This window comes from Lynx rufus, unplaced genomic scaffold (genome assembly GCF_022079265.1).
Source record: "Lynx rufus isolate CCGP_SWC_20201006 ecotype Redwood Valley unplaced genomic scaffold, mLynRuf1.p SCAF_1, whole genome shotgun sequence".
NCBI lineage: Eukaryota > Metazoa > Chordata > Mammalia > Carnivora > Felidae > Lynx > Lynx rufus.
This window is the reverse complement of record NW_025814823.1, coordinates 11,842,798-11,856,639: the sequence shown is the minus strand read 5'-3', so window position 1 is coordinate 11,856,639 and position 13,842 is coordinate 11,842,798. Positions and strand designations below refer to the sequence as shown.

Genomic DNA, 13,842 nt, shown 5'->3' with positions numbered 1-13,842 from the left:
AGTTAAAGTCATTTGCTAAAGGTCACCTAGCTAGTGAGTGGTGGTGCCAGGATTTGAATCCAGGCTCCAGGGTCCAATTTTTGAATCACTATACTCAACTACATATTTCAAACAAAACAAAGTGTGTGTGTTTATATAATTTAATTTAAATCAAGTACATTTTTAAGTTTGCATATATTTAGATTTATAGTTCTGGAAACAGATTCAATAACTTGTCTTCTACCCAGTGTGTTTTTTCCTTTAGACTTTAATAAGAATGGAAAACATCAATTACTGATTGGTACACTAGCCATTTCACATTTAGATATTCAAAAAAGTAAACATTTATTGTTTAAAATATTTACAATGTACAGCAATACCCTGCCCCAGACATATGACTGCCATTTTGAAATAACCACTGTACAAAAGCATATTATAAGAAAAATATATGCACATCTCCATGGGAATACTAATTATTTTCTTAAAAAGAAAATGACCTTTAAACATTTACACACGGGGGCGCCTGGGTGGCTCAGTCAGTTAAGCATCCGACCTCGGCTCAGGTCATGATCTTGTGTTTCATGAATTCAAGCCCTGCATCGGGCTCTGCGCTGACAGCTCGGAGCCTGGAGCCTGCTTCGGATTCTGTGTCTCCCCCTCTCTCTGCCCCTCCCCTGCTTGTGCTCTCTGTCTCTCAAAAAATGAATGTTAAAAAACAAATTTTTTTAAACATTTACACATGATATTGAAATACTGCACAAGAATTTTGAAATGATAATTACATACCTAATTTTCCCCTGTTCTGTCAAGTCTCCATCACTATGCAATATTGTAGTTAGCAATCTTAAGGTAGAAGTTCCTGATTTACTGTGATTATTTTTCATTCCAAGGAGCCATCGAACCATCATTTTAATAGCCTGAATCTATTTAAAAGACAAATTGACAAATACAACATTGCTACATTAAAAGAAAAAATTCTGTATCAACCTTCAAAAAAATGAAATGGTTTCAATGGATGCTTTTTAAGAAAAGGAAAGGAAAAAAGAATCATTCTTTTCCGCATATATCAAGATAACTGAATGCCTTAAAGATGTTTTACCCTCCCACCCATGCAACTGACAAATGAATGATAGAACTAAAGACCAGTTCTTTTTGTTTAATGTTTCCCCATCATAAGCTTTACTCCTTAGACCCCACAGTAAATCATGCTAACTTTCTTAGTCAGAAAAGTTAAGTTCCCAGCTACAAATTATATTCCATCTTTTGTGCTACATTTTATAATTATGAAGTACTTAAGTACTTTAAAATATGTTACTGCCTTTAATGTTTCCAACAACCCTTTTTGAAGAGGTGCATATTATCTCGTTTTCACTTATTATCTTAGTTTTTTACAGATCTATGGCTCAGGAGCTAAGTGGGTCTAGAACAATGGTATATGGCAGAAACTTTTCAGATCCCTCTCCTAGGGCATCTGTTAAGCATGAACTTAAGTGCAGGTCACCTGCCTTCTAGTCCAGTGCTGCCTGACTACACAAAACTGCTGCTTGAGACCAATGCTGAGAAAACAGGTTTATACTGGAACTAAAAGCACCAAGCATCATTCCACCAGCTGCAGAAACAGCATCAAAATCTGAAGCTGGAATAACATGACAAAATAGTTCCTAATATAAAATATAAACTAGTACACACATACACACACAACACGAACAGATTTATATGAAACTACAACTAGAAAAACAGTATCTAATATATTTTTTCCTGGCAGTGGAATGAGATGTGGTCTACATTACAGACTGTAGATCCTTTTAATAAATACTCTCTACACTAGTGATGAATAATCTTTTATGTATTACTCCTACTTCAAGGAACAATGGGTTGAATTGTTTTTTAAATCAAAATAAAAAGTTTTATCAAATCTCATAGAAAAGGTGAACAGTCTTCTCCTGGATGACCATCTTTACTGAATAGGAGAATGTACATGAGAAAACCAGCATGGTCTTTTCTAAGCAGCAACATGGAGGCAGTTTTAAACACTTTTTTTTTTTTCTTTTCGCATTAGATTATGTGCAGTTGTCCATGAGGCCTCAGGTTTTCATTACTGCTCTTTACTCTCAAAGCAGATGGAGGGTGCCTGGGTGGCTCAGTCGGTTGAGCGTCCAGCTTCGGCTCGGGTCATGATCTCACAGCTCATGAGTTCGAGCCCCACGTTGAGCTCTGTGCTGACAGCTCAGAGCCTGGACCCTGCTTCGGATTCTGTGTCTCCCTCTCTCTCTGCCCCTAACCCAGTCATATTCTGTCTCTGTCTCTCTCAAAGATAAATAAACATAAAAAAAAAAAATTTATAAAAGCAGATGGGATGTCATATAATAAATATAAACACTTGGATGATTTTAACAGCCATATCTTTATAACAGGAATTTTAATACCTATAATGATAATACAATCTAGTGAATGTATTAAAATAAAAAGGTCTATGTATATCACTCACTTTGACCATTGTCTCAGGAGAAACTTCTTCATCTGGAACCCAAAGCTTAGTTGTCTTTTTTCCTGGGAGCTAAACAAAAATGAAGGACATTAAAACATAAATAAGAATTTTCATGTTTAATTAATACTTAGTGAATGAATGAAGTCTTTATCTTCTGCAGTGATGGTCATTATAGATGACTAACCTACCTCATCTATTTCTCAAGAAGGTTGACTTATCTTCACTAGCACCCACATATAGCACTTACACATCCATCAGCAGTTGATGCTTTATAAGTGTGAGGAAGGACCAACTCTAACCACTTAAACGTATGCTTCCTTACTTAGCCCTTTGAGACTAATGATTCAACTATTTAAGGCAGTTGGCACAGACTAGAATCAAACTCAACAGAGCCAAAAAGCAGTTCTTAAACAAGGGGTAAGATACATACAAAAAATTTTGAGAAGAAAAATTAGGAAGGCTTGCAGTTGACTCTAAGGAAGAAAAAAACATGCATCAATATCTTCCTACCTAAATCCCACCAAAATGGCAACAGATACACAGCAGGGCTGGAAACCAAAAAGGGCCAAGGAGAAGGCCAGAACTTTAGAAAATTGAAAAACAAAAAATATACAGTAAAAAAATGAACAGAGCTAGAAGTTTTCCGTCTCCATAAAAGCACAGAAGGAAATATCCTCCAAAAAAGTTTGGGTGTTTTTTTGTTTTGTTTTTATTTTTTTAAGCACAATCACAGAACAATCCTGAGATGACAAAGCACAGGCGTTGCAATACGTGTGAATTTACAGTGGCAGCCAGGGAACTAAAGTAAGATGACAAGAGAGCTGAACCCAATCTTGGAATACTAGAGATCCAGTATGCTGCCAGATGACAGGAGTGATTTCCAGAGGCAGACTCAGAAACAGAACTCAAATAAATGGCAGCTCAGGTAACTCTTGGGCAACAGGACAGGTGGTCCCAACATCCAGAAGGCAAACTTGTCAAACACATACAGCTTTCGGCTCACTTCAGTTGAGAAATGCCTTCAAAGTATAAAGTGGAAATAATGAAAAAGCAATCACATTAGAAATGTTCTGATGAAATTTCTGAACTAAGAATATCAAAAAGATCCCAAAGATTCCATGGGGAAACCTTCCAAAAAACAAGTGAGAATCAGATCAAGTTGAGATTTCTCAGCTGCCGAGACTAGATGCCAAAAAACAATTTTCTGAATTTTCTGCAGCCAAGTGCCCTGAAACATAGGATACCAGTACTCAAGAATAAGGGAAAATATATTTTCAGCAAGCTAAGACACAGAGAAAGTTTCCAAGTTATACACCATTTTGAAAGAATTATTCAAATATATATTCTACTAAAATATTTAATTCATAAGAAAAAGTCAATCAGTATATATTACAAAATAGAAAAAGTTATAAATAAAACCAACAGACTCTCAGATGGTTCAAAATAATATAAATCCCAAACAGATGCAATAAAATCAATGACAGAGTAAATGTACAACTAACAAGATGAAAAAATGTATCAGTCAAGATCAAAGGCATGAAATGGGATATGGATTTGATTGGGACACTGGTGTAAATAGGATACTGATGTGCTTTTTAAATCTTATAACACAGCAAGATATAAAATTCATGAACATCTGTACAACTAGCAGAATATCAAAATAAATAAAAACAAAAATGATTTAAAAAAAAAGAGTAAAAGATAGAAAATGTCATCACCACAGAAGACTTGACTATATCACTTTCAAAACCTGATATATGAAGTGGAGATGAAAAATGGTAAGCAGAGGAAACACATATAGAAATATAAGGAAATTAGTAGAGTGATAAAATATTTAAGGATTAGAAATTTTCTCATTTCTAATAATCAAGACTGGCATTCTTCAGAAAAAAATAAAAATAAGGAGAAAAGAGTTTATTTAGCAAGAAAAATGAACAAAAGACTCAAACTATAAAATAATTCTCCAAATCACAACCACGAATATAATACAAAACTTAAAAAATCAAAGCACCTAACAAAGTTTTACAAGAAAATTTTTAAAATTTTCTTTACAAAGAAAATTACAAAACTTTAAGGAAAGACACCCTGTAGATGAGCCAACAAAGCATCCGTAAAGAACAGAGGGTATAAACGATATAAGTGGTACAATGCAGAGGACTGGAAGAAGGAAAGATTACTCAATAATTTATGATGGGAAATTTGGTTGCCCTAATGGAAGAAAAAAGAAATGAAATCCTTAAAGTCACAGCATACAAACAAATAAATTAATTCCAGATGGATTAAATTTTTTTAATGTGAAAAGAAAACCTTAAAACTTTTAGAACATATGGGAGACTATTTTTGTAACACTAGAGTAGGGAAGGCTTTCTTAAAGATGTAAAAAGCACTAACTACAAAAGAAAGGAATAAATTTAGCTACATTAAAATTGATAATTTTTGTTCAAAAGACACCACACAAAGGGAGTAAAGACACACCATAAATGAGATTTTATGCATTTATTATCAAGATATTGCAACATATACCCAGAAAAGCATTAATGTGTGTTAAGATTACTTATAAAAGACAAAAAGCTCAGAAAAAAAGGCAAAAGACCTCAAAAGGAATTTCAGAAAGAGGCAACGTAAATAGTAACTAGACATAAAAACTTAATCAACAACCAGGGAAATGCAAATTAAGACCAGAATGAGTCTTAATGTATTTTCTAATAAATGGGCAAAAGTGAAAAGATCTGACAATCCTGGGTATATATACTGCTAATAAAAAATAAGTTTTAACACTGATTTTGAAAAATAATTTGGGAATGAAAAGTTAAATGTGTGTATACACTGTGATTCATCAATTTCACTTGTATAACGATAACCTAGAGAAATTCTTGCTCATATGCAACAGGTGGCCTCTATAAGAACATTCATAGGGGCACTGTTTCAGAGAGGAAAGAAATGGAAATATTCCAAATGTCCACTAAGAGAATACATGTAAGTGATTTCACACACTGATATCATAATGCAGAGTAATGAATGAAGTACAGCTAGATATAATAACAAGGATTATATGAAGAAACAAATGTGTAATGACAAAAGCAAATCAGCCAAGAATATATACGGTATAACTCAAACATACGGATTGAGCCCCACGTTGGGCTCCATGCTGACAGTGTAGAGCCTGCCTGGGATTCTCTCTTTCCCTCTCTCTCTGCCTCTCCCAGGCTTATGCATTGGCTCTCTCTCTCAAAATAAACTAACATTACAAAAAAAAAAAAAAAAAAGGAATAAGCAAAACTAAACAAGTATTTTAGAGATATACATGTGGTAAAGTGTTTTGTTTTAGTTGGGGAGTAATAGATCCCAATTCAACACAGTGGTTACCTGGGACAGAGAAGACACAGAAGGAAAGGTCTGGAGAGTAATAAACCAGGAGCTAACAATACATAAGTGTTCACTGTATTATTATAAAACAAGTTACAGAAATGTTAAATATATACAGATCAAAAATAACATTAAAATAAGACAAATTAATGGGTTAAAAAAGGTGAAAGTTCTGTTTCTGACAAAAGCTGATTAGACTTTTTGAACCATCTTCCTTGGAACAAACAGAAAGGTTAGACAACAGATCTTTTTTTAAAAAAAATCAGTTTTAAGGTGATAAAAGAGCTACCAAAGCAGTGAAAATTTGCAGGATAAAGTTTCAAAAGAAGAGAGAAATCAAGAGATTTGAGTCTGGCCCTAGGATTGCTTTTCTCATAAAAACTGATAACTGATTCTAAAAGGGAAAGAAACTGACAATTAAGCAATGTTTTCATCACTGTCACAGAGGTGGAAAGGAAAAAAACTGGAATTCTGGGCCCAATAAAGAACAGAGTCCCTATAAAACATGCTGAACATCTAGGTGGATCCCTAACAAATACACCCCACACCTAAAGGTGATCAGAAAAAGAATCAGCCTGTCAGAAACTGAAGTCTAGCTTCCAAACAGTGCATTCTTGACTGGACCAACGTGATCTGACAACAGCTCAACCAGCCATCAGCAGGAAAAATAAATCCTCTTCAGAAGAATTACAAAATTATTCAGAGCCTCAAATTATCTGTAACATTTTTCACACACAAAATCTACCACTCAATCAAAAATAACATGTACAGGGCACCTGGGTGGCTCAGTAGGTTGAGTGTCCAACTTTGGCTCAGGTCACGATCTCACAGTTTGGGAGTTTGAGCCTCACATCAGGCTCTCTGCTTTGGATCCTCTGTCCCCCTCTCTCTATGCCCCTGCCCCTCCCCACCTCTCAAAATAAATATTTTAAAAGATGTGTATAGGACAAGATTTTACCAAAAAGAGAAAAAAAAAAAACAGATAAGACAAAAAGAGCCACAGGTGATGTAGAAATTAAGGCTGATGTCAACATTAACATAATTAAAGAAGTTCAATAATTAAATGACAAGATAGAGAATTCTGACAGGGAATTAAAAGCTATACTAAAAACTACAGGGGGGCACCTGGGTGGTTCAGTGGGTTAAGTGGCTGACTTCCGCTCAGGTCATGATCTCATGTCTCATGAGTTCGAGCCCAATGTTGGGCTCTGTGCTGACAGCTCAGAGTCTGGAGCCTGTTTCGGATCTGGTGTCCTGTCTCTCTCTGACCCTGCCCCGCTTGTACTCTGTTTCCCAAAAATAAACATCTAAAAAAAAAAACTTACAAAATTTTTTTTAAAGCTACAAATAAATTATAAAATTGAAATATAAAATAAATGCAATTAAGAATTCAGTGCATGGGCTTAACACAGATTAAACAAATCTGAAGAGCAGGTCAGAAGAAAACAAAACTGAAGCATCAACAGGGAGAAAAGTATATGAAGGTGTCAAAAAAAACTGTATCATAGTAAAATAAATTGTATGTTTACAGTGCATGATTAGAACTACAGTAAGAGAGAAAAGAGAATATGAAACAAAAATTTTTTAGAATTTATGCAAGATATCAAAGCTAAACATTCAAGAAGATCTACAAGCCCCAAGTAAGATAAATATAAAAAAAGCACATCCAGACACACCTTAGTGAAACTGGAAACCAATGCAAAATAGAAAAAATTAAAAGCATTCAAAGCAATAAGAAAATCTTCAAAGGAACAAGGCCATCAGCTGATTTCAAGAGAAAAGGTAAGAAAATGGAAGATGATGGTAAGGGGAGAAAACATACCTGTGTAGAATTCTAAACCTGGAGGAAATATCCTTTAAAAAAATCAAGGCAAAGAAAAGACATTTTCAGACAAATAAAACCCAAGAGACTGAATTCACAATAATCCACACTAAAAGAAATACTACTTTAATTCTTTAAGTAGGAAAGAAATCATCACATAAATAAAAAGGAATGAAAAACAAGAAAACAGGAAAAATATGTTGTAAATCTAAATAAATATTAACTGTATAAAATCACAACAGTAATGGTCCTATGTGTACAAGAGCACAAAAAGCATCAGGAAATGAAGGGAATTAAAGTATGCTAAAGTTCTTAAGAATACTGAAACTATTGTCCTGAAAGTTTAAAACAGACTCATTAATACTGGCCTTCAGTGAGTCAAGGAAGAATGTTGTAATCTCTAGGGCAACTACTAAAAGAAGAGGAAAATGTAAAAAAGAAGTCAGTAAAGGGGAAAACAGAATAAAAATATTTGATCAAAAACAAGGAAAGAAAGAAGAGTAAAATGAATACGGAAGTGACAGAACAAACTTAAGATAAAAATTAGATGGCAAATTAACCCAAATCACTGTTTACATTACATATAAACAGACTACTCTAAATAAAAGACGAAGTTGAAAGAATATACGCCAGGACGAGATTCACTGTAGTGTCCTAGTTATGTCATTTAGATGAAGTTTTCAAGTCCTCTACTGATTACCAATAGTCCATCTTCCTCTCTAAGACTGAGAAGAAGATAAAAATGTCAACTATCACCACTTCTATTGTTTTGAAGGTCCTGGCCAAGGCATGAGGAAGAAAAAGAAATAAAGAGCATTAAGAATGGAAAAGAAAAAATTAAAGCTGTCTCGATGAACAAATGACATGACTGTGAAAAGAGAAAACCCCACAAATGCAAAAACTAACTGGTAGAATTACAAACTGCCTTTAACAAGACCCTAGGATAAAAGTCAATATAAAAGAGAAGAAACTTTACATCCATATCCCAACAATATACAGTTAGCAGGTAAATATTAAAAAGCATATTATCTACAATAGCATCAAATAACATAAAATGCCTAGGAACATAGTTAAGAAAGATAAGACATCCACACAAAAATTTAAGAAAACTTATCCCGGGAAATTGAAGACTAAGACATATACCATCTTCGTGAAATAGAAAGCTCAGATTATAAATCCATGTTCACTGAATGAAAAGTGGTATTAAAATGATGATGAATAAAATTTATAACTCAACATAATACCTATCAAAATTCCAGCCAGTTAGGGTGAAGTATAGGGAGAACTGACAAGCTGATTCTAAAATTTAGATAGAAATGCAAAAGGCTAACAATAGCCAAAACAATCTTGAAAAAGCTACTGATGACAATAAGGAAGCAGCAGTAGTAGCAGCAGCAACAGCAGCAGTTGTCATTAAAGACATTTGGAGGACTTATGTTACTAGATATCAAAACTTGTCAAAGCAATCTTGAGAAAGAACAACAAAACTGGAAGCACCATGCTCCTTGATTTCAAGCTATACTAAGCTATAGTAATCAAAACAGCATGGTACTGGCATGAAAACAGACAAAGAGATCAACAGAATAGAGAGCCCAGATGTAAACCTGTGTGTGTGTGTGTGTGTGTGTGTGTGCGTGTGCTTCTAGTACAGTCACACAATCTATGACACAGGACACAAGAATATACAATGGGAAAAGGACAGTCTCTTCAATAAAGAGTGTTGGGAAAACTGGACAGCTACATGCTATCTAAGGCCACATATAAAAACAAATTCAAAAGGGAAAAAGTTTAAATAAAAGACCTGAAATCATAAAACTCCTAGAAAACACAGGCAGTAAGCTCTTTGACATTTGTCTCAGCAGTAACTTTTTGCAAGAGTCTCCCCAGGCAAGGGGAACAAACACTAAAATAAACAAACGGGACTATACCAAACTAAATATCTTTTGCACAGCAAAAGAAATTGCCAACAAAAAGAAAAGGCAACCTACTGAATGGGAGAAGATACTGGCAAATCATACAACAGATAAGGGGCTAATATCCAAAATATATAAAGAATTTACACAACTTAGTATCAAAAACACAACCCAATTAAATAATGGGCAGAGGACTTGAATAGATAATATCTCCAAAGAAAACATACAGAGGACACATGAGAAGATGCTCAGTGTCCTTAATCATCAACGAAATGCAAATCAAAACCAGAATGAGATTATAACCTCGCACTTATCAGACTGGCTAATATAATATCAAAGATACATGGAATAGACTGATAGTTGACAAAGGAAGGGGTAGGTGGGCAAAACGGCTGAATGGGGTCAAAGGCACAAACTTACAGTTATAAAATAAATAAGTCATGGAATGTGATGTACAGCCTGGTAACTACAGTTAGTAATGCCATATAGTGTATATTTGATAAGTTGCCAAGATCTTAAAAGTTCCCACAGGGGGGAAAAAAATGTAACTGTGTAGGATGGATATTAACTAGGCTTTTTGTGGTGATCATTTCAAATTTTTTTTTTCAACGTTTTTTATTTATTTTTGGGACAGAGAGAGACAGAGCATGAACGGGGGAGGGGCAGAGAGAGAGGGAGACACAGAATTGGAAACAGGCTCCAGGCTCCGAGCCATCAGCCCAGAGCCTGACGCGGGGCTCGAACTCACGGACCGCGAGATCGTGACCTGGCTGAAGTCGGACGCTTAACCGACTGCGCCACCCAGGCGCCCCGGTGATCATTTCAAAGTATATAAAATACTGAATCATTACACTGCACACATCTAAATAATGTTACATATCAATTATATCTCAATTAAAAAATTAAAGGACAACTTAAAAGACAACCTACAAAATGGGAGAAAATATTTGCAAACCATGGATCTGACAAGAGAATTGTGTCTAGAAAGTATAAAGAACTTTCACTACTCAACACAGAGCCCTAAAAAAATGGGCAAAAGACACGTATAGTCTTTGCTCCAAAAGATACACAAATGGCTAATAAGTACATCAAAAGATGCTCAATAACATTAGAGAAATGCAAATCAAAAGCACAGTGAGATGCCACTTCACACCCGTTAGGATGGCTATAATCAAATTAACAGAAAATAGGAAGTTGGCGAGGATGTGGAGAAAACTGGAAGTTTCATACACTGCTGGCAGGAAGGTAAATTGGTGTAGCCTCTGTGGAAAATAGTTTGTCAGTTTCTCAAAAAAGCTAAACACTGGGGCACCTAGGTGGCTCAGTCAATTGAGAGCCCAACTCTTTATTTCAGCTCAGGTCATGATCTCAGGGTTATAGGTTTGAGCCTGGTGTCAGGCTCTGCACTGAGCATGGGTCTGCCAAAGATTCTCATTTTCTCTTTCTCTTTCTCTCTTCCCCCTTTGCCTCTCTCCCCATCTTGAGCACTCTCTAAAATAAAAAAGTTAAACACAGAATCACCATATAATCTAGCAAAGGTATATACCTAGGAAAATACCCAAAGAACTAAACACAGGTACTCAAACAAATGCCCAGCCATAAAATTCATAGCAGCACTTTTCATAATATTCAAAAGGTGGGAATAACCCAAATGTCCATCGCTGAATAAATGGATAAACAAATTGTGATAAATACATACAGCAGAATATTATTCAGCCATAAAATGGAATGAAGTACTGATGTATGCTACAACATGAACCTCAAAAAGATTATGCTAAGTGACAGAAGAAAAACACAAGAAGTCACATATTGCAGGATTCCATTTATAGGAAATATTCACAACAGTTAAATCCATTAAGACAGACCGGAGACTGGTGGTTGCCCAGGGCTGGGGAAATGTGGTGTGACTGCTTAATGAAAATGATCTGGAACTAGACACAAGTGGCGGTCACACAAAATTGTCAATGTACTAAATAAAATGTGACTGAATTGTATACTTTAAACAGCTAATTTTACATTATGTGAGTTTCATCTCAATTTTTTTTTTAAATGCAGCAAGGAAGACAGTCTTTTCAATAAATGTGAGTTGAGTCAGATGGAAATAAAGAAAATGAATCTGGATAGTAATCATATACCATATATAAAAATCAATCCCAAGTAGACTTCAGAGTGTAATGTGTAAATTAAATAAATAAAGCTTCTAGAGCAACACTGTCTAACAGAACTTTGAAATGGCAGAAATGTTCTGGGCTGTTCGACACTAGCAGTATGTGGCTAGTGAGCACTTGAAATGTGTGACTAGATTTACAATTATATTTAGTTTAAACTTAAATTTATATAGCTACATGTGGCTAGAAGCTTGTATATTACCATTGTTCTAGAAAATAATACAGGGAATATGTTCACAACCTTGGAGTAGACAAAAAAGACAAGTACTAAAAAGAAAATAATAAAATGAGTTCTGTTAAAATTAAGAACTTCTCATCAAAAAACACCATTAAGGGGGCGCCTGGGTGGCTCAGTTGGTTAAGCGTCCGACTTCGGCTCAGGTCATGATCTCACGGTCTGTGAGTTTGAGCCCCGCGTCGGGCTCTGTGCTGACAGCTTGGAGCCTGGAGCCTGCTTCGGATTCTGTGTCTCCCTCTCTCTCTGACCCTCCCCCATTCATGCTCTGTCTCTCTCTGTCTCAAAAATAAATGAACATTAAAAAAAAAAAAATTAAAAAAAATTAAAAAAAAAACACCATTAAGAGAGTGAAAGGCATGTTACAAAGTGGGAAAAGAGATTTGCTAACCATATTGCCAACAAGATACATGAGGAAATCTTACAAATGAATATAAGAGACTGACAATTTAATAGAAAAATGTGGAAGATGCTTGAGCAGACACTTCACGAAAGAGGAGAACCAAAATGTCAATACAAATATGAAAATGTGCCTAAGGGCATATCATTCATTACACTTCATAAAATGACTAAAATGTTGAAGACTGCCATATCTAGTACAGTCAAGGAAATGGTACAACTAGAACCCTCATTCAGCATACATAAGAATATTAGTTGGTATAATCATTTTGAAAAACAATTTGGCAAAAAAAGAAAGAAAGAAAAATAATTTGGCAAATTTTACTAAAACAACTTATACATACTTATACTCTAAGATACAGCAACTAAAAAAGAAATTCATACATAAGTGCACAAAATGATATGTAAAAGAGTATTTGTAATAGCGGTATGCATTTAACACCAGAAGTAACTTAGATGTTTAGCAACAGAGCAGATACATGGCATACACAAACAATGGAATACTATACAGCAACAAACATGAACAAACCATTGCTATATACACCAGGATGGATTCATCTAACAAATGTAATACTGAGTTAAGAAAAAGTCAGACATAAAAAATTTACTCTACATAATTCCATTTATAAACGTTCAAAAACAGGTAAAACTAATCTTTGGTGTTAGAAGTCAAGATTATGGTTATCTTCTGGGAGAAGGGAAGGTTAATAACAAGAAAAAGACACAGGGGCTTTGGGAGTCTGGTAAATTTCTACTTCTTTGCCTGGATTGTCAGCTGGTCAAAAATGCTAACTTTGTGAAACCTTAATGAACCACACCCTTAAAAAGTATGCACTTTTATCTCAACAAAATTTCTGCATTAAAGAAAACAAAACAAAGTAAGGATATCAAACTTGAAACACATGATTAGCATACATAACCGAAAGAACATATGAAATACTGTACTTAGGGAGAAGAAAAGTGAGAGACATAGCTGAAGAACACAGCCAGGGACAATGGTAATTAACACAGGCCTTTGGTCTCCAAATTACAGGGCTCTGGTCAACTAAAGTTAAATAGCCACAAATCATTAGAGATCTAATACATACAATTATCTTGACTATTATCTCCCAAAACTATTTTTCCATAATAAATCAGTTTAAAAGCATTAATAGTATATTAAAGTATATTAATAGAAGATAATGATGAATATGAAACATGTAAGTAATATAGCTACACACTGCAAGATTTATAACTATATTTTAAGAGGAGAAACTTTATCTTATACTTCTTTTAATTCTCCAAAGAACCTAGTACAGTGCTGAGCACACAGCAGCCACAAAACTGGTTACATAAGTGTCTGCACATGCATGTTTATATGTGTGTGTATACATAAATATGCACACACATGCATAAAATGCCACATGACTATAAGGAGTCAATTCTCCCAGACTCAAACATGCCCTACCCCAAATACTCACAAACTGAAGACA

General features: G+C 34.9%; 1 protein-coding gene across 6 annotated transcripts in view; it reads right to left on the bottom strand.

The window, feature by feature from the left end:
- PDS5B (PDS5 cohesin associated factor B) overlaps positions 1 to 13,842 on the bottom strand; it is a 194,157-nt gene that overhangs the window by 33,971 nt on the left and 146,344 nt on the right. For all 6 annotated transcript variants that reach the window (XM_047078747.1, XM_047078710.1, XM_047078735.1 and 3 more), the window contains exons 22-23: positions 2,468 to 2,536; positions 766 to 902 (exon numbers count right to left, since the gene is read on the bottom strand). In XM_047078747.1, the coding sequence (XP_046934703.1) occupies positions 766 to 902; positions 2,468 to 2,536 (206 nt within the window). The remainder of the gene's footprint in view (positions 1 to 765; positions 903 to 2,467; positions 2,537 to 13,842) is intronic.